Below are 21,768 nucleotides of genomic sequence, written 5' to 3'. Positions count from 1 at the left end.
AACACGCAGCGGCGTGGATACGCCCCACGACCCGCCGCCATCTAAGCAGACAACCGCTAACGGCTCCCAGGGCGGCCACCCGACGGTGGTTACACCAAACGGCAGAAGAAACCACTACAGCTCCCGGGCGCTAGCTCCCGCTCGAATGCTCACCAGAGGGAGACCACACTTCTTGCCAGACCCACCTCCCGCCCAGCGACATCTGCAACCTGCAAAACGGCACCATACAGCACGAGTGTAAATACTGACCCCCACCCCCGAGAGCACAAGGCTGCTAGACTGGCCTCCCACACAAGCTACTTACAAGCTCCAAGAGCCGAAGTTCAGCCAGGTTCGCATCCTCCCCTTCACAGCACAGATGCACATCGGTGGATCGTCTCACAGACCAACGCACATCCAAAAGACACAGGGACGCCAGGCTCCCACACACTGGAGAGACCGAGACTAGTGCACCGACCAACGCAGGGTGCACACACTCAGCCCCAAAACGGCATCGGCTGACCCACCAGGGACTTGGGCTCAATTTCAGGCACAATACTCGCTGTAACCCAGCCTCATATGTCTCGAATGGACCCACAAGACCCTCTATTACAACGTTTGGTTCTTCTTTTTTGTTATTTTTTTTGTTTTAGTTGTTTCAATTACTGCTCATTTGTATGTTACTAGAGGCCTAACTATCACCCTAGCGCAGCCAGGTGTACCCTGTTGATGTCTCCCCTAGTACTCACTAAGCTACTGCTGCCTTGCGACAAGCTATGTCCTAGTCACAGTTACTTTACCTACCGTATAGCTCCATAGTTGCATAGTTGACCTACCTTGTTTATGTTACAAGCTCAAAACTACTGCTATTAACTTTAATGCAACGGCCTATAATCAATATGCGCGCGACATATTATGACTTTTAGTTTAAACCTATAACTCTTGTTTTGTCACACTGCCTAACCTGTTGAGCTGTCATATGAGCTTAACCATTCACAAATATTTTATCTATTGTTACTTTGCTACGCGCGGCTTAAAACTTGTACCCTGGTATGTGTTTCCTGTTAGCCTAAACTAAGCAAGCATAACCCAATCTAATATAAGAGAAAACTGCTAAGAATTAAACGGTATTAATCACTCTGTGTTTATATGATCTGTAACTTTGTCGGACTAGCTAATATGTTGACTAAGCCTAATCATAGTTTAATCTTACTCTTTGAGTCAATTACTTACGCTGAGTTTTAAAGTTGAACTACTGTATACTTAAAAATGTGCAAGTCTTCTTCATGCCATACTCATGTTGTATTTTGTATATGTATCCGCGCTTGAGACTGCTGTTGTGGCGCTCCAAGCCCTGTTGTAATTACCCGCACAACAAAAATAAAGAATTTAAAAAAAAAATAAAAGCTGTCTTTATATAAACCAAAACGCATCTTTCTGGGAAATCTCTATGTGAAACTTTATTTCCCTCTAAATTAAAGGTCCTCCTAATAGAAAAGTGTGTAATTTTGGTTGAATGAGACCTAGATGAAAATAAGTGAACAATCCAATAGATAAACAAGAAGTACAAAATAATAAAAATATGAATATTTATTTTAATATCTCAAAGTCAACTGGAATAATTCATCTTTTATTTGGTATTCCTGTGAACTTATGGATCTGGACTATATGCTTTGTAGACTCCTATGTCTGTCTAGGTTTAATAGTTTATATTAAATCTGTGTTCTAGGATGAGGCCTGGTCATCCAGGCACAGTGAGGATCCTTTTGAAAAGTATACAAAGGCTGCTTAGTATCATTTCGCCCAAGTGCAGATAAATTGGGTCTTACAGAGCTTAAGGCCTTTGTTTGCCCCTTAGCCCCAAGTTGCTGTAAGTCTTGATTCTTTCCTGGTTCCAAAGCAGTACATACGAATTGTTTAATCAGGGGTAAGTGAACTGCATAACAAGGAAGAGCTATGCAAGGTGTTAAAGAAATGACTGTCTTTAAATTTCATAGCAAATATCTTGAAGAATTAAACAAGTGACTGGTATGAAAATAGGGACGGTCTAATACCCTGTAAGTTACAGGAAGTTCTTGCTATCCATGAACTACAGCAACATATCGGCACAGCTAGAGATGAGATGGCAAGATTAATAACTAGAACCATGTTTTATTTTTCATGATTAACAGCTAAATTTGTATGTGTTCCATTTCCAGTAGCAGAATGTCAGGGCAAGTCTTCCAAAGTGGGGTGTCCTGCTGATCTTTGGGTCATATAAACTTATTTTAAAAAATATACACATAAGGGCCTTTTTTCACTGTAATGGCAATCTTTGAAAGTATGTGGAAGTATATTTTGTATTACCATCATACCTGGTCTGACATTAATCCCTCAAGATCAATTTATACCCTATGCTCAAATGGAATGTCCCATTCATTTAGCTTAGGCAGCTCTATGCAGACCTATGATAAGTAATATGGTTATTCCAGTTTAGAATAAATTCCTTGAATAACAGATGACGGCACAAATTTTTATGTGCAATACATATGCAGTTTCAAAAGAAGATAAAGAGATTGACAGACTACTTTGCAGAGCTCGCCACTCATTTAGACCTGCAAAGTAAGACATTTTTCCATCAAAGGAACACTCCAAGTACCACAACAACTACAGTGTGGGGTAGTGTTTATGGGGTTAGGAATGCCCTGATGCTCCACAGGTCTATGGTGCTCGGTTTCCCGCCTCCACAACATCTGTCAGAGAGCCAGGAGCTCTCTGTTTGATCTAAGCCCAGCAGTACTGGCATTCTTAGCCAATGAGCCAGCCCTATACTGCAGGGTTTAACTCATGCATGCTAACAAAAGCTATCACACTTGCAGGACTTCTTGCAGGTGGCTCCAGTCCTTTCTAATAGTCTCCCTCCCCATATCATACTCTCCCCTAATCAATGCTTTAAGAAGTCCCTAACAATCTACCTCTTCAGAATAGCCTACTGATTCCAAGGGTAAATTCCATTACTTTCTCAACTTAATTAGTGGGTCCATTCTCAACTTCACTTTCATATTCCAATTCTGTTCTTGTTCTACCCTGTCACTTGGCTGCCCTTTCTCTTCTGGTTTTATACCCAACTTCCTCTAGATTGCAAGCTTGTTCGAGCATGGTCTTTATCAGACTATTGCTCATGTCAAATTATTATTAAGGGGACTTTGTTGAATTTATTGTTAAAGTCCACTTAATAATAATAATGTACAGCTTGGTGGAATTTGTCAGTGTTATATAATTAAATATAGAAAAAGTGTTCGGTGATATAAGGCACTTAAAAACATAGAAAAAGAGGTGCTCTTTGATGTAGCAGCTTTCGCACAAAAATAGGAAGTCTCTACTCCTATTACAATATGATACAGAGAAAAACACTTTTTTAACAAACAAGTGTCAAATTAGTGAAAGTGTGTAGCGCTAAAGATGAATTACTTACTCCCAAAATGTTATAGGGATGTAGGAATTATGCAAATAACTGCAGAAAAAAAAGGGAGAAGTATATAGTGTAACACTATTAAACTTAGAGTAGAAGTGTGTACTTCAATTGGAAGCACTCACGTGGTCTAGAGCCTAATATGGACTGGCTCTGATCACTTGCGCGGTTGTGCACTTGAGGTGGCACACACCCTATGAATCCACGTATAGGATATTCCTCAGAGACATGTAAACAGAAAAAGGAGGGAAGGGAGACAGGGGAACTTGCCCTGGTGCAGAAATCCTTAATCAAGTGTGGTATAATACAAATGTATATAGGTTGCTTCTCACCTAAAAAGAGCCTGTCACTTGGCTCTAAGTATATGGGTATATGAGTCCAATTCTAGGGTGACTCTACCCTTCTTGTACAGGATACCAGTTTGTATATTAAAAAATTCTATTTATTCTATAAAAAAAAACTTATATAAAATCAATTACAATACATACATAATGGTGGTGTGTTCCATTCGGCTTTTTCAATTGGTAATTTATATTATTATATCATTATATGACTGCCACACCATTTATTACAACAAGGAGAGATGGTGAAGTTTTATGACCTATGGAGGACGATTATAAAGAAAATCTTTTATTATGGAAGATGGAACAGGACTTAGGAAGACATAGGGACGAATACATGTCTCCCGAGTTCCCGGAAGTGACGTCACGCGCACACTTGTGCGTGCGCGATGACGTCACGAATATGGGATAGATTATTGGCAAATTGAAGATACAAACCTCTCTTCCACAGGAGCACTCGTGATTGGCCGTATCACGATCTCCTGCAACTAATCTATGCACAGACAGGGAAATATATTTGTAAAAGAGCAGGAAGTAAATTACCAATTGAAAAAGCCGAACGGAATCGGCGAAACGCGTTTTGGACACACCACCATTATGTATGTATTGGAATTGATTTTATATAAGTTTTTTTTGATAGAATAAATATACTTTTTTAATATACAAACTGGTGGACCATTTATCCTGCTACAAAAAGGGTAGTCACCCTAGAATTGGACTCATATACCCATATACTTAGAGCCAAGTGACAGGCTTTTTTTAAGGTGAGAAGCAACCTATATACATTTGTATTATACCACACTTGATTAAGGATTTCTGCACCAGGGCAAGTTCCCCTGTCTCCCTTCCCTCCTTTTTTTGTTTACATGTCTCTGAGGAATATCCTATACGAAGATTCATAGGGTGTGTGCCACCTCAAGTGCACAACGGCACAAGTGATTAGAGCCAGTCCATATTAGGCTCTAGACCACATGACTGCTTCCAATTGAAGTATACACTTCTACTCTAAGTTTAATAGTGTTACACTATATACTTCTCCCTTTTTTTCTGCAGTTATTTGCATAATTCCTACATCCCTATAACATTTTGGGAGTAAGTAATTCATCTTTAGCGCTACACACTTTCACTAATTTGACACTTGTTTGTTAAAAATGTGTTTTTCTCTGTGTTATATAATTGTCTGTAATAATATCATCTAAATATTATTATTATTATTTTATTATTTATATAGCGCCAACAAATTCCGTAGCGCTGTACAATGGGTGGACTAACAGACACAATAAACCAATTATCTATCCAATGTATCCTATGTACTGCTCACAAAATACCTAAAATTAGGGGAAAACCACTCTAAAGAGCTAATGTATAAAGTTCACCTGTTAGTGTTTTAATGTGTGCATAACTCAATAAATGGGCCAGTGGTCTGGCTTGAAAACTGTATACATGAAATTCAGATGACCTTTAATGGTCTGCCATATTACTGCATGACAGTCTAAACTAATTTTCAGCAATAAAGATCCAGCTGCGCTAACAGTTATGATGTCAGAAAAAGGATCCAGATAGGATTCACTGCAGAACAACTGTGCATATGTATTAATTATGAGATACCATCAACACTTGCCTCCCTTCTGCAATTTTTTATTTTTTTTTTTATAATTGAAGTTTATTGATTTCATTACAATACATACATCCACATTGTGTCATATCAAAAACATACGCCTTAATGGAGACATAACCATTCTATTATTTATATAAACATTCAAATTATAATAGTCTCCATTTTTCTTATTTCCCCCTTCCCTCCACCCCCATCTCTCGGAATCGGATTCAGCTACCTATGTTTACAGGTACGTTCTGTGTGAGGTGCCCCCGTAGAGGTTATTAGGTGACATATTTTAACTCAATAGCGTTAGCCGCCTACTTCGTACCAGAGCTGGCCGGAGGGGGAGTCTGAAGCGTTACATGCACACATGTAGTGGATACCTTAATGGTAACAGTGTTTCTTTGATAAGCTAACGAGTTAGTTTGTCCGTTACCTTGTGTGAGTTAAACATCTAAAACAGAGATAAACAAAAGGAACAAAAAGAAAAAAGAAAAAAAAAAAAAAAAAAAAACTAACAAGAATACACAGTAGAATATCAGGTAATCAGTGAGTAGTAGGTTATTGTGGACTTAGCTGGTAAGAACGTGTCATGTGAGGAGAGTTACTCGAAATACTCCTGTTGTTAGGGTTGCTGCCCCCCAGTTTTGAGGGGAAGAGAGCTTCCCAGGGTTCCCATATCCTGGATGTTGTACAGTTAGCACCCACAGAAAGGATTGCCATACGTTCGTATGCATAGTGAAGGTTTATTTTATCTACTAATGCCTGTTTTGTCGGGCAGGTGCTGGATTTCCAATTAAGTGCTATAAGTGCCCTGGCCGCAAGAGCTATATGTGATACTAAGGCTCTCTGATGAAAGGTCACCCAAGGGGGGAACTCCAGCCAGAGATATATTTCAGGTTCTGTAGGTAGCTCGAGCAGTAGTGTTTCCACCAGCTCCGCCACCACTTTCCACAACGGTTGAACTGCACGACAGTTCCACCATACGTGGGTCATGGTGCCCCTCTCTAGGCCGCATCGCCAACATGTTGCCGACGCTCCTCCATACATCCGGCTTAGTCTGTCAGGGGTAAGGTACCAGCGGTAAACAAGCTTTCGATGAGCCTCGATTAGTGTATAGCACCTGGTAACACCCCTTAGTGCATTTAGTCGTTTTATCCACCTTTCCTGGGAGACTATTTTACCAGATTCTTTCTCCCATTGCGACTCTAGTGTCATGGGTTTTCCGGACCCCGGGACGGCAAGGGCTCTATAGCAACGAGAAAGGAGTTTGGGCTTCATCGGTGCAGTCCAGCATGAATCTAGCAGTAGCTGTGTATCACTATCCATGGGGTTGGTATCTTTTCTCCTATAATCAACATGTTCTAGTATCACCCCTTTAAGTTGCAAGTATGCGAATGTAAATTTCGTTGGCAGTTGATATGTTTCTTGTAAGGTTGGGAATGGGAGGAGCTCTCCCCCTAGGAGTAGTTGTGATATATTCGTGATCCCCTTAATTTCCCATTGTCGAATTGAAAGCCATGGAGATATGGCCTTTAGGGCAGCCAAAGGCGCCATTTTGTGAAATTTAGGCTGTGATTGTTTTTTATGAAAGGTGGACCACACATCTAACGATGCCCTTGTGGTCGAGTATAAATGAGGTTGTGAGGTTCTCAGGTTGGGGGGTGTCCACATATGTGCTAATAAAGCGTCTCCCACCATTTGTTTTCGTTCCATGTCCACCCAGCTTAACAGGCCAATTGGTGCGTGGAGATTGATTGCTTGGGCTAGTAAAGCCGCTCTGCTATATTCCCATATCTGAGGCACCCCCATACCCCCTTCCCTGAATGGTCTCTGTAACACCTCTCTTGCCACTCGGGCTCTACCTCTGAACCAAATAAAATCCATAAATATTTTTTGTGCTTTCGCACAATAGCTTTTCGGAATTTTTATGGGGAGCATCCTAAAAATATACAGCAACTTAGGCAGCGACATCATTTTAAGTGCATTTATGCGGCCTAGCCATGAGATTCGGACATCTCTCCACCCCCCTAACTCCTGTCGTAGGGCTGCCAACATTGGGACATGGTTGTACTGCATCAAAGTGTTAATGGATTTGGTTATTTTCACTCCTAGGTAGGTTACATAGTCCTCTCTCCAATCAAATTGGAAGAGCTTGGCCAGGATCTCCCGTTTGTTTTTTGGTATATTAATAGGCAGTGCCTGCGTTTTGCCCGCATTGAGCTTATAATAGGACACTTGTCCAAAGGTGCGTAACAAGTCTATCAGTTCGGGAAGGGATCTCTCTGGGCAGGAAAGTGTAAGTATGATGTCATCCGCGAAGAGCGAAAGTTTGTGTGTTTGGTCCCCAATTGATATGCCGGTAATGTTTTGTGAATCTCTAATGATTTGAGCTAGAGGCTCCAGACACAGAATAAACAAGAGGGGGGACAGGGGGCATCCCTGCCTAGTCCCATTAGTGATGGCAAAGGGGGAGGAGACAAAGCCCGCATTAGAAACACTCGCTGTAGGGTTTGTGTATAGTGCCATTATGGCAGTGATAAGCGGAGGGGGGAGTCCGAATCGTCTCATCACCTCCTTCATGTATAACCAATTTAGCCTGTCGAAGGCCTTCTCCGCGTCCAGCGCTAAGAGAAGGCCCTCACTAGACGTCTCCCCGATGTGATGTATCACATTCAGGATATGTCTGGAATTGTCCGACCCCTGTCTCCCTTTGGTGAAGCCTGATTGATTGTAATGTATGAGTTTGGGTATGATTGAGCTAAGTCTACTTGCTATGATTTTAGCATATAGTTTTGTATCTATGTTAAGGAGTGATATTGGCCGGAAATTCGGGCAAGCAGTCGGTTTTTTACCCGGCTTCGGTAACGTAGCTATGTGGGCTAAGAGCATTTCCTTAGGAAGGGTGCCTTTTTGGAAGCTGTCATTCAATAAGGCTAGTAGTGAGGGACTTAGTTGGTCCAGGAACGTCTTATAATATATGGCCGGGAGACCATCTGGGCCAGGACTTTTTGCCGCAGGTAGGTCTCTTATGTGAGTCTGTAACTCCTCTAGCGTAATAGGCGTTATGAGTGTCTGCGTGTCTTCTTCCTGTAATCTGGGCAGGTGGGACTTATCTAGGAACGTATTGATCTCATCTAGAGTTGGGACATGGGTCGAAGGGTCCTCTTTTAGGTTGTACAGTGAGCCGTAATATCTGGCGAATTCCTGTACAATTGTATCTGGGTTTAATATTTTGTCTCCTTGCGCTGTGTGTATGTATGCAATCTTAGTGGCTAGTGCTTTTTTTTTCAGTTGTGAGGCTAAGAGGGCTCCCGCTCTATTCCCTTGCTCAAAGAAGCGCTGTTTAAACCTTCGCAGTATGAAGTTTGTTTTGGCCAGTTCTAATTCTTCTAGTTGGCGTTGTATGTGTTTAAGTTCCTTCGCACGGTTGGGGGATGGGTCTACTTTGTTTAGTGCGGACAATTCCGTCAATTGTTTAGTAAGTGACAAGTAATTTTGCAGCCGTTTGGCTTTAGCATAGCTGGCATGTTTAATTAAAACCCCTCTGATGTAGGCTTTGTGGGCCAACCAGAGTAGGTCTGGCTTCGTGGCCGGCAGTTGGTTCGTATGGAAGTACAGGTTCAACTCCTCTCGGATATTTGCTAGGATTTGTGGATTTGTGAGTAGGTGTTCATTCATGCGCCAGGAACCTCTACCCCTGCTAGGAAATTGTTCTCCTAATGTGAGCGTTACCGGCGCATGGTCTGACCAAGAAATCAAACCCACTCCCGTCTCCTGTACCCTTAATATCATTGAATTGTGTAATAGAAATCGGTCGATCCGTGAGTAGGAGTTGTGTGCAAGCGAATGAAACGAGTAGTCCCGTTCCAACGGATGCGTCACCCTCCACGGGTCGATATATCCATGAGTTAAGAGGATTTGATTCAATTTCCTCGTTGTGGGGGCTCTATATGTCGCGGTGGTGTGAACTGCCGTCCCTAAGGACCTGGTGTCTAAGTGGTCATCCAGAATAAAATTGGTGTCCCCACCTATGATCACCTCCCCCAGCTTCTTTTCCTCAATTTTTTGGAAAAGCGTGTCTAGAAAGGCCGGTTGGTCAGTGTGTGGTCCATAAATGTTCACTAGTGTGAAATGTGCGTTGTTAATTGTGCATTGAATTATCAGATATCTGCCATGTTTGTCTGTGTGTTTTGCCACCAGTGTAAAGGCAACATCTTTGCTAACAAGGATGGAGACTCCCCTTTTTTTTTTAGCATAACAGGAGTGGAAGTCAATCGGGAATTGTTGAGAATTGAATTTAGGTCTGTGACCCCATTTAAAATGTGTTTCCTGGTAAAAAGCTATGTGGGCTCGTGCCCTTTTTGCTTCCTGTAGTGCCAGGCGTCGCTTGTGTGGAGAGTTTAGCCCTTTTGTGTTAAGTGAGAAAATGGTAAGCACCATCGTGAGGAGGGGTTTTAAGAGCTGACCTTAGGGCCCAATGGCCCCCTTACAGGGTAGATCATCATTCTTTTCCCACATTGCCATAACCTTACATCACCCTCATTAGACATATAAGCATACAGGTCATACCAGCCATAAATATACATTGTTCCCACTGAAAAAAGGAGTGATAATAGAAGTAAACAGAAATAAAAAGCAATAAACCAAAAATTAACTATATACAGGTGTCCCCCCACTCCAGATAGCCTCATCCGAGACATCTGCGTGTTGATCAGGGACAAACATTTTGACAGTGTGGTCGTACCACACCGCATTGGCTCTCTAGTGAGCCTAGTGGGGACGTGGGTAGGAGAGTAACAAAGGCGTGCGTACTAAAGCCTTCGCACGAAGTTCCGCTTAGTACGGCCTTCTGGTGAGTAGCAACAGTCTCGTGATTGTATAGGCACTTCCGTCTCTTTCTTTTCCTTTTTTCCTTTTTTTTTTTTCTCTCTAATACTTTTTTTTTTTTTTTTTTTTTTACAGTTTTGTTATAACATTTTCTCTTTTTTTTTTTTTCCTCCCTTTTTCTTTTTTTTTCCCTTTCCTTTTTTTTTTTTTTTTGTTTTTTTTTTTTTTTTTTTTGCGATGCTACAATAGAAAAAAAAAACCCAAACAGACAAGAATATCAGATTGTCAGTAAATAATACTACACCCTCTCCGTGGTTCCCTGCATAGCTCGAACTCGTCGTTTGACAGTTCCAAAATGATGGTTCACTTAGCGGATGCTACTTTCTGCCAATCCCCTGCGATTCTGGTAGCCGCCGGCTCCGGATCTCTGATCACTGGTACCTCTGCTTGGAAGGGGATATTCCACTGAGTCAATAGTCTTCTTCCTTCCTCCGGCGATGCAACGATCTTGTCTGCTCCGTTCTTGTGAATGATGAGACGGGTGGGAAAACCCCATTTATAAGGAATTTGCACCTCTCTCAGTGCTTTAGTGATGGTACCAAAGGATCTCCTTTTTGCTAGCGTAGCCGGTGATAGGTCTGCAAAAAGTTGAAGGCCTGTATATTTCCCTGTCAGACGCGCTGGTTCTCTGGCCGCTTGCATCAGCCTCTCCTTGGTGGCGAAGAAGTGGACCCGGACTATAGCGTCCCTGGGTACCGCCGCGGGTATATTTCGTGGTTTCATGAGCCTGTGAGCCCTGTCTAGCTCCAGTTCTTGATGGGAAGCCTCTGGCAGCAGGGTTTGAAATAGCTGTGTCAAGTACGGCTTTAAATCCTGGGCCCTGACCTCCTCTGGAATACCGCGCAGGCGGATGTTATTCCTGCGGGTTCTGTCTTCCATATCTGTGATTTTGGTATCGAGCGCTTGCAATTTTGCAGAGAAGGTATCATAGGCATCAGCCAGATTATTGTGAGCCTCTATGATCTCCTCTGTCTTATCTTCTAAGTGAGCTGTTCTTTCCCCTATAGCTTGAACATCCTTTCTTATGTCTGCTGCTAATTTCTGAAAGTCTGACCTGATGGTGGCTTTTAGGTCTTCTAGCAGCTTAGGGATATTGGTTTCCTCAGCTTGTAGGGCAGTGGTCCGCGATATTGAGGTGATATCACTCCGTCCAGACTCACTGCGCTCTGATTCCGAGTAAGGAGAACGCTCGCTTCCGGCGCCATCTTGGAAGCGCTTGTTTGGCGGGGAAAAGGCCGCGATCTGCAGTGAGGGCGTTTTGCCCTTAGATTTACGAGCGGATTTGCTCGCCATGGGTGCTCGAGGGTGCAGGCAGTCGGTAAGTGCCCTTAGAGGTGCTGTAGCCGTCGCTACCTGGTTGGATTCAGGCTGATTTGCCGTTAGTTGAGCGGAGCTCTGTTCTTATGCGTCCGTTTGCATCCCGGTCGTGGCCACGCCCCTGCAATTTTTTATTTTGTGTGTATATATAAAATGCCAATATTGTGATATAATCTTTTCCAATTGTGATGAAAAAGATTTAGGAATCTTGAAAATGTATGATGATTCTTTTCTTCCCCTATAACACATGTAAATAGCAGCACTGCATACATCAACATTGGTAATCTAATCCAACATGATTTTATCTTTGTATTTATTTAATAATACAACCCACGAAATACCAGCCAAATAACATTGTATACATTGACACAGATTGCACTTTAATTTTTTCAATTATATATTAAATTGCCTTTGGTATAAATAATTTGTAAACTACACAAATATAGAAAAGTCCACAGCATATCCAATATGCATGAAAATAACATTTTCCCCTTTCCTGTGATTTTATTTGGCTGATGTTATTTCAGATCATCCTTGTGATGCCCCCAGCTATTCCTTTATACAAAAATGATGTCACACATACCAAACTAAACCACAACTGAAGCCAGTAACCCATTATTGGACAAGCTTTGCTAATGTCATTTCAGTACTCCTCAAGAACGATACACCTGTTAAATGCTCACATAAGGTCACCAGTCATAGAGTTCACCAAATGATAAATGGGGACCACCCATATAGGCACAATTGTAGACCGATCCTATTCTAAATGAGAAATATCCATATAATAAACACATTCATCTTATATTGTTAAGGGGAATCATCACTCTTGATATACACCATTAATGAAACACTTAAACTCATCTATAACTTGTGTTAACCTTTTTAATGAGATGCTCAGCTTTCTTTTAACTTTATGTTAAAGATTTAGGAAATGACGTAATCATTCAGACAAGGCAAAGCATGTGAGAAATAGAAAAAAATTTCATCCCTCCTCTTCTTTGTGTATTTTCTCTTTGATGACTGCCAGTTGCAAAGGACAGAGTTTAGAAAAATGATTGACATGGAGCTAAGATGAAGATGCCCAGTTGCATATTACATATTTGTTAAATAAAGGCTCAAGTAAACATAATATTAAAAACCCTAGATAATGACAGTTCCCTTTAACTGCAATAAAGAGAGAGCCTAAAGGAAATGGGAAAGCCATGAAAAGTTACTTACTGAGATGCATGTACCATTATAAGAAAAGAAGAATAGATTAGAGAAATATGAAAAAAAAAATGTTCAGTCCACTTACCCTAGAGATGATCAAGGGTTGATTAAAATCTATACCTCCTGTTAGTCTGAACCCCCAGGGAGCAGGTCCAGGAAGGACCACGTTCTGAGGCATGTTTTCCTCTCTTAAACTAGTGAGCTATATTCAAACTGGCAATGATGAGTAATGTCTAACAAGGTCTCAGACTGTGGTCCTGAGATGCTGTCCCCCTACTCCTGAAAACTGCAGCAGCCTGATGCCTTATGATCTTCTCTTTATCCCTTCCCTTGTGCTGACGTCAGGCCCTAACCAGGAGACCAGGGAGAGGGGAGTGTGGGGTGGGGGGAGTGGAGAATAAGCAGAAGGGAAAAGAAGCAACAGGAGAAATGTTAAGGAGAAACATTGGAACAATCTCTACCTCTGGGACAGATTTAACATTTGCAGTGCCCAACAACTCTGAGAGAACTGTCTGACATGAGAAATTACATCATACTTGGCTTGCTCCCAGAGTCTTTAACTCTTAATAGATTTTGTACTCTTCTGCTTTATGTAGATGTAATGCTTATTTATTTATGTTAATTTCTGTCTCTGTTCACTGACTTTTAAACTTGTTCTTTAGGGCTATACTTACGTTATTTTATTCTTATTTGAAAATAGAAAGAATTAATTAAGATAAATGTTTATATTTTTTTCAAGTTTTTTGTTAAGGGAAGTGTTCATTAAAAAGTGTTCTGTGAGTGTGCACTGTTTATCCATAGTCTAATTCCTTATAGTAGACAACCTCATTTATACTTGAATATCTAAGTGTCACTTAAATAGATTATTACAACTTTTACATGTTTTTGCTAACTAATTACACAATTACCAAGGCCAGATTAAAGGACATCTGCCACCTAAAAACTATTTTTTTAATAAAAGCCTTTCATCAAATTTTGAAAGGACATTTTTTTCTCAAAACTGCAATCATTACCTTTCAGGGTTAACTCCACCTTTAGTGGCTTTCTACTAGACTGCCACTAGAGGGACCTCTGGGTGGTTGGGCAATTTTTGATCGGTGCTTGGGGATGTCCAGCATCAGCCAAAATCCATAGGAAAATGCTTTCCTACAGGGAAATCCTAACGTGAGCTTGGCTATCACAAAGGAACCAAGGCAGATCCAAGACAGCACTGAGGGACATGGGTGCTGGACCCAGGTAAATGGCAGAGCGTGGTAGTGTAACTTCTGGAGAGGGGAGGAGAGGGTCAGCGAGGGGGGGGGAGGGGGGGAGCTCTAGTGCCAGAAAAACAACTTCAGACAAATACATACACCTTGGTTCAGACAGTGTTTGAAAACCACCAATCAGTCTATCTGGTCTTTCCTGCTTCTGTGCAGGGAGTGAAGCAAGGACGATCATAGAGACTCAGTTATTCATTAAAGTGACAATTTTTAAAATTAATTGAATTTCAAATGTAATGCCGAAGTAGTCAAACTGTCAGTTTTCAAACACCATCTGGTTCATCTATATGGCTGAAGGATCCTGTCATATCCTCTAGATCAAGCATGTCAAACTTGCGGCCCACAATTAATATCTTTGTGGCCCAGCGAGCCAAGAGTTTGATATGCTTACTAAGGCGGAGTAGGCACCTGCTCTCACCACATTGCAGGCGGAGTAGGCACCTGCTCTCCCCACATTGCAGGCGGAGTAGGCACCTGCTCTCCCCACATCGCAGGCAGCAGCGAGGGAGCTCAGTCTTCCTGCTCCTCAATGCTCCCTTGTGCATGCCCTCTGTAGTGATGCTGAGTGCCGGAATATGACGTAATTCTCGCACCCAGCATCACTAAACTGCGGGCGTGAGAGAGCAGTGAGGAGCAGGTAGGAGACCTCCCGGGACAAGATCCCCCACTGGACCCCAGGGAGTGGCTCTACACCAGCTCCCAAAGGTAGAAATAAATAAATAAAATTATATGAGTGTGCAAGAATGTATGTGTGTCTGTCTGTTAATGAGTGAGTGTATGGGTGTGTGTGTTACATAGTTACATAGCTGAAAAGAGACTTGCGTCCATCAAGTTCAGCCTTCCTCACATATGTTTTTGCTGTTGATCCAAAAGAAGGCAAAAAACCCAGTCTGAAGCGCCAATTTTACAACAAACTAGAAAAAAATTTCTTCTTGACCCCAAAATGTGAGTCAGATATTTCCTTGACTACCCCACTAATTAGTCATTATAACCCTGTATGTTATATTTTTTGGAAGCATTTATCCAATTGCTGTTTAAACATCTGTATAGACTGATAAAACCACCTCTTCAGGCAGAGAATTCCATATCCTTATAGTTCTTACTGTAAAAAAAAATTTCTTTGCCTTCGATTAAATCTCCTTTGTTCCAGCATAAATGCGTGACCTTGTGTCCTATGTATAGCCCTGTTTATGAATAGATTTCCAGACAATGGTTTGTACTGGCCCTCAATATATTTGTATAATGTTATTGTGATGGACCACCTGGCACCCCGACTGGGTGCCTCTGCCAATCACTGCTTCCTAGTACCTCCGAGTACTTCCAGCACTCCACCAGACACCATCAGCACTGTAGTCCCCACTCCAGTGTTACAGCTTGGTTGGGGTCTTGCTGTCCTCCACCCAACCTTGGACACAAGACAAGGATCAAGTTTCCAGTGTGTAGACCTCTCCTCCAAGAGAGTGTAGCAATATGCTCTTAAAAGAGCAAGTAATTATAATACAGGAGAATATAGTGATAAAGCAATCCCCAGGGTAGATACAGCCGTTTCCCCCAAGCATGAGATGAGACTCTATGTTGAGGGTAAGCAGGAACTCTTAATGGTAGCCACAACTGTCCTTAAATGCAAGTCCCCATGCAATGGGTACTCCCACCTGGACCTGACGGAAGACTACAGTACAAAGTTACAGACCAATGACAAAGTTGATCAAGAACATGACACTCCAACACATAATCATACAATCCCTCCTCTCTGCCTGGGAGATAATTGATTCAAGTACTGTATTAACATAATTAGCTCCAGACACAAAAACACACATTTTCATAAAACCCCCAACATACCTTAAAACACACAATCCCCCCACAAAGTTACATCCCCTGATAGCCCTGATTTGGGTGACCAACATATCTAAAAATCACCCAGATCGGTTCAGCGGTTCAGGAATTTCCTGGAAGTCTTATTTTTGACCAACCGCATGAATGGTCCCATGCCCAAATCAGGGCTTGCGGTCGGTCTAGTTTGGTAGTTTGGAAACGAACAAACTACTGAACATAGTCAATGTTCTTACCCAGAAACTTGTTCCCCTCATCCAGACGAACGATTTCACCGAACAGTGCCCTTCTAAATTGTATAGAACTGAAGTCCAGTGGTGTTCGGGAATTTCTGTGTCCGATTTTAGTTCCATGAGATTCATACACAAACATCGCTGCCTGCGTTCATGAGAATGAGAATTCATGTCCATAGGAATTGCGGCTACCCAGACTAACAATTAGAACACTGTGGTGAGAACCGTTCCAAAGTGTTAACAAGCTCCCGGGTGGTCCCTGAACAATGTCTTTTTTTTGTTGTCAATCTTTCTTTTAATAAGGCATGCGTTAAGGGGGGTACAGAATAAGAAAGAAGGGATGTACGTTATGTATTACAATTTGGGAGCATAATGACAAAGTAAAACATCTCCTATGAATGAAAGCCTTATTTTATATTAATTAAGCAGTACAGACGGTGAATACCAAGTTTAGCGTAATACTAATAAAAGTGGTTAGTCATGCGTAGTAGTCTGGAGTAAGATGTTGCTTGCACAGTTTCATAATTAGCACGCATTTAATCTATTTGGTAATGTTAGGCTAGATCTATGTAACATACAATATCTCTTGCGAAGTTAATCTAAAGCATTATGGTTAGGCATGAACAATTCAGGTGAATAACTGTAGGATTAGGCCATCAGCGTTCATTGGTTAGGAGTAGGTAGAAGGTAGCTGCTTCACATTAGGACTGGTAATGCGTCGACTATACACTAGACTAAACAATTGCTTCACAGGCTGGAGCAATGTTAAAATAAGTGGGCCCTGCCCGTGATTAATAGGTTGAGGTTAACCACGTTAGGGTCAGCTTTTATATGAGCAGAAGAGAAAGTATCGTTGGCTATGGGCCATGTGATCTGTCCCTGCGACCTGTATCCGGTATTTATTGCAGGGGGAGATAGTGCGCAAGAACAGGTTGCGAAAAATAAAAGATAAATAAAACAAAGACAGAAAAACACAGGACTATGTGGCAACCCCAGTAAACGATAGTGCATGCAAATTGACCTGACTCAATATTAACTGGCTACTGCCACGCTTTTACATAGCTGTAAGTCCTGGGTGGGGTAAGGCACTGTGACCTTGCTCATGATAATTTGGCACTGGCAACCAATGTCTCGGTATAGCCTTAAAGTCTCTGTGAGTCTCTGTTTGTGTAGATCAGCCGGTGCCCTGTCTGGACATTGGAGATGCTTTTCAGGGGTGGTCATCAGCCAAGTTAGTAACCAATTAGAAATAGGTTGTGCAACAAAAAAACTATTTGTTTGTTGTACGCAAACTGAGTTAAAAATAAGAATGAAACATAAAAAGAAGAAGAAAAATAAAGAACAAGAAAAAACTTGTTGTGGTAATAGGCGGTCGTGAGGTTATATTTTGCCTGTAAGAATACTGTGGACATACATTCAGTCCTGCTTTATGGTCTGGGGGGTGGCTGGGTTAGAAAGCATACAAATCCTGACACGTCTCTTCCTCCGGGTCTCCCTTCGCTTCCGACAGTGAGACATGATAGGGGGTCCTCTGAGGGCGTGGGGGTAATGGTACCAGCTTAAGCAGTGCAAGTTAAAATAAGAACAATAACGAAGGTGAGTGCGATCAAATAGGTAAAATAACTGGTAACTGGAATCAGAAGCAATGTGAGTCCCGTGGCCCCAGCGTGGTAGTCTAGGGGGGCCTTCTCATTAGGTGCCATCAATATTTATATTAACTGTAGGTCACTTACGTTTACCCTACCAATTATTGGTAACTATAGTGGGGGGTCCATTTTTAAGTCCAGTGAACTTGCAGCCGTGCACCGTTAGGTCGGCAGTCTGGCCCCCGGTACAGTTCAAGTTGTAACAGCGACGTATGGGTCGGGTGTGCGTCCTTGTGGTACGAATGGGACCGTTCTAGTCGGGTCCCAACTGTGCTGTGGGGATGTCGGACTTTTCTGGTCCGTTTGCTTGAGGGAGTCCATCGGTAGGCCCAGTGAGTGTAGAAGCGGTGTTGCATCGCATATGTCCCGGATCTGATGTGAGACTGAACCCTGTTGGATGGTGAGGGTGTGAGACGGTCTCCAGCGGTATCTAAGGCCTTGTTGGCGGAGGAGTGAGGTCAGTGGTTGAAGGGAACGTCTCCAGGCCAGGGTGCTGCTAGAGAGGTCGGCATAAAAGCTCAGCGCCCCGTTTTCGAATTGCAGGGGTGTCCTGCCTTGCAGGGCATCTAGTACTGCGGTTTTGTCCATTCTGTTTCGGAATGCAATTATGGTATCCCGGGTGGCCCCAGTAGGTGCTTTTGGTGATTTGGGGACCCTAAAGAGGTAGTCGGGGTGTATCCGGTCTGCTTGCGCTGGCGGTAGGATCAGCGCGAGCAGGCGTTGAACGACCTTCGGTAGTTCAGCTTCGGGGATCACCTCCGGGAGTCCCCTGACTTTCAGGTTGTCCCGCCGTCTGGCGTCTTCGTGCTCGGCCATGCGGTGTTCGTGCGAGCGTTGCTGGAGCTGCAGCTCTTGCACAGTGCGTTTGAGTTCCCCTATATCTTGGGTGTTGGATTCCATACTGCCCTCCAGTTTGTTTAAACGGGTGGTCACCCCTTTGAGATCACCTCTCAGTGCTGTGATATCCTTATGTATATTGTCGTGGTGGTCCGCAAGTATTTGTTTGAGGACCGTCACTGTCACTGGTGTGGAGTCTGTGTTGACGGTGGTCGGTTGGGGCTGTCCTGCCCTGGGAGCTGGTAAGTAATCTTCTCCCGAGAGGTCGTCGGAGAAGTCAGAGCAGCCTCCGTGGAGCGCCGCCATGTTGTGCTCACTTGCTCCTCGGGCCTGTCTCCACATGTCTCCTATAGTGAGTCCCGGGTTGGTTTTTTCCGGGTTTGGCTTTTTCGTTTTGCGTCCCATAGCATTAAGGGGGTGCTGGGGGGTCTCTGTCTCAATTTAGGGGTAGTTTGTGACGGTATTTTTCCCGTTTTCTTCGTTTGTGCCTCGGAGCTCCAGAGTTTTGCGACCGCTTGGTTTGGCTGTCAAGCTCCGCCCCCCCGAACAATGTCTTTTATGAGCCTTTTTGCATTGCCCATAGTCCCGAGGCAGGAGGCTGGCAAACAGGACCCTCCAAGAACCAGTGGCGAGGTTACTTTCTTTAGAACAGGTACCCAAAATTGCACAGCATATTCAAGGTGTGGTCTTACCAGTGATTTATAAAGAGTTTAGCATTATTGGCTTCCTTATATCTTATATTGGGTGCCTCTGATTTGTCCGACTTAAATGTTTTAAATGCCCTTTTCTTATTTTTAATCTCTTGTTTTACTTCTCTACTAAGCCACATTGGTTTTAATTTGTTTCTTTTGTATTTATTACCCAATGGTACATACTGAGAAATGTACCTTTCTAATATTTGTTTGAATAGTTTCCATGTATCCTCAGTGTTTTTATCACTAAGGAGTTTATGCCAGTCGCTATGTTGTAGAGCTGCCCTAATCTTATTGAAATTGGCTTTTTTTAAATTATACGTTTTAGTATACCCCACGTGCTTTTGCTTTTTTGAGTTTATTTAAAAAATTTACATATTGTGATCACTATTTCCCAAATGCTCCCCTACTTGAATGTTGGTTAAAAGATCAACATTGTTTGTTATAACGAGATCCAGACAAGCATCCTTTCTAGTTGGTGCTTGTACCAGTTGTGACATAAAGGTGTAATTTAACACCTTTAAAAAACTGATTCCCCTTGCTCAAGTACTAGTCCCTCTATCCCAATTTATATCTGGGTAATTAAAATCTGCAATAATTAACGTGTTACCCAGATTTGCAGCTTTCCCAATTAATATTTACATTAGGTGGTTTATAACATATCCCAACCAATAATTGATTTCCCTTTGTTTGCCCCAAGCAGATATCTACCCATAAAGCTTCCACATTTTCCTCATCACACTCCACATGCCTAATATTTGACTTTAACTCATGGTTGACATACAAACATACCCCACCACCCTTCTTGTTTTTACCTTCCCCAATCTCCACCCCCCCTTATACTGAGCTAAAGCCCATCTCCTTTCTATCCTATCTCCATTTTCTAGATTGCTATGACCCTCCCTCCCTCTACGTCTAGTTTAAAATCTTCTCCAACCTTCTAGCCATCCTATCCCCCAGCACAGCAGACCCTCTTCCGTTTAGGTGTAATCCATCACGGCTATACAGGTTGTACCCAATCGCAAAATCGTCCCAGTGCTCTAAAACCCCAAACCCTCTTTCCTGCACCAAGACTTCAGCCACGCATTGACCTCTCTAATCTCCCGCTGCCTTTCTGCTGTAGCTCGTGGCACAGAAAATGTATCTGCAAATATTACCTTGGAGGTCCTTTTCTTTAGCTTACTTCCTAGTTCTCTGAAGTCATTCTTTAGGACCTTCCATTTTCCTTTTGACTTTGTCATTGCTACCAATATGGACCATGACAGCTGGGTCATCGCCAGCCCCTCCCAATAATTCCTCCACTCTGTCAGCAACATGCCGGACCCGAGCACCCGGGAGACAGCAAAATGTCTGGTTGAGACGATCAGAGTGGCAGATTACCCTATCTACTCTCTTAATAATAGAGTCCCCTACCACCACAACCTGTCTAGACTTCCTTACCCTCCCAACCCCACCCGTACTAGAGGGGCTGTTCCCACGGCTGTTAGCTGTACTGCAGGTAGCTGTTCCTTCTACTTCTGAGCTGATTCTCCAAACATCTTCACTCAAACCGTCAAACCTGTTAGGTTGCACAAGATCAGGACTAGCTAAACCTTTCCTCTTCCCTCCCCCCCTGCTTCCTCGCCCCACTGTTACCCAGCTATGTGCCTGTTCACCAACTGTCTCATCTCCTCCCACTCCACTACCTGCCCCCACTAAACTCTGCTCAGTGAGCAGCAGACTCCTCTCAAGATTGTCAATCTCCCTTAGTGTTGCAATTTGTCTCTCCAGATCTCCAATCTGAGCTTCCAGAAAAGCCACTCGCTCACACCCGCCACAGAGGTATGGACCCTGGACAGATTCATCCAGGCATGCATACATGCAGCAGGATGTGCACTGAGTAAAACTCGCAATCTTGCTAGCACTCATCCCCAGTTACCAAAAAACAAAAGTGAGCAAAATAACATTTACCCTCTTGGTTTAAACTCGCTTAAAGTCTAAACTCCTGTTGTTTCCTACTGTCTGTCAAAGAGTTTGTGTGCGTCTGTCAGCGAGTGAGTCTGTCAGAGAGTGAGTCTGTGTGTGTGCCTGTCAGTGAGTGAGTGTGTGTCTGTCAGTTTTGCGATGGCTGTGGCGGGATAGTGGAGGACCTGGAGGTTGCACGGAGGCATGCAATGCCACATCACATTCTGACATGACGTCAACATGCTCCATCTTCTTCACCGGGTTTCAAGGAGTAGCGGGAGGATCCGCTTTGGCACAGGGTGCGGACGGCGCCATTGGGGGAATACATTGGGGTTTAATAGAGGGGGGTGCTAGGATTTATTATAGAGGGGGATGCTGGGTTTTGTATACTGTACTTTTCTAAACAAACCTACGTTTCTATGAAAAATTATGTTTGGTTTTTCTTTGCGGCCCACATAAACTTAAACCTTGTTTAGTTGGCCTGTGATAGCCTTTGAGTTTTACATGGTGTCTCTAGAATGTAAGTTTGAGCATGGTCCT

General features: G+C 42.9%; 1 protein-coding gene across 2 annotated transcripts in view; it reads right to left on the bottom strand.

Moving 5' to 3' along the window:
* The window catches only part of PDLIM3 (PDZ and LIM domain 3), a 67,655-nt gene extending 54,474 nt beyond the window's left edge, over nt 1–13,181 (bottom strand). The window contains exon 1 of one of the 2 annotated variants that reach the window (XM_063458119.1): nt 12,873–13,181. In XM_063458119.1, the coding sequence (XP_063314189.1) occupies nt 12,873–12,965 (93 nt within the window). In that variant the 5' untranslated portion in view covers nt 12,966–13,181. The remainder of the gene's footprint in view (nt 1–12,872) is intronic. The other variant, XM_063458118.1, reaches the window with a different exon arrangement.
* Nucleotides 13,182–21,768: the final 8,587 nt, after the last annotated feature.

The sequence above is a fragment of the Pelobates fuscus genome, chromosome 6, assembly GCF_036172605.1.
Source record: "Pelobates fuscus isolate aPelFus1 chromosome 6, aPelFus1.pri, whole genome shotgun sequence".
Taxonomy (NCBI): domain Eukaryota; kingdom Metazoa; phylum Chordata; class Amphibia; order Anura; family Pelobatidae; genus Pelobates; species Pelobates fuscus.
The sequence above is the reverse complement of the archived record's forward strand: the minus strand, read 5'-3'. Positions and strand labels throughout refer to the sequence as shown.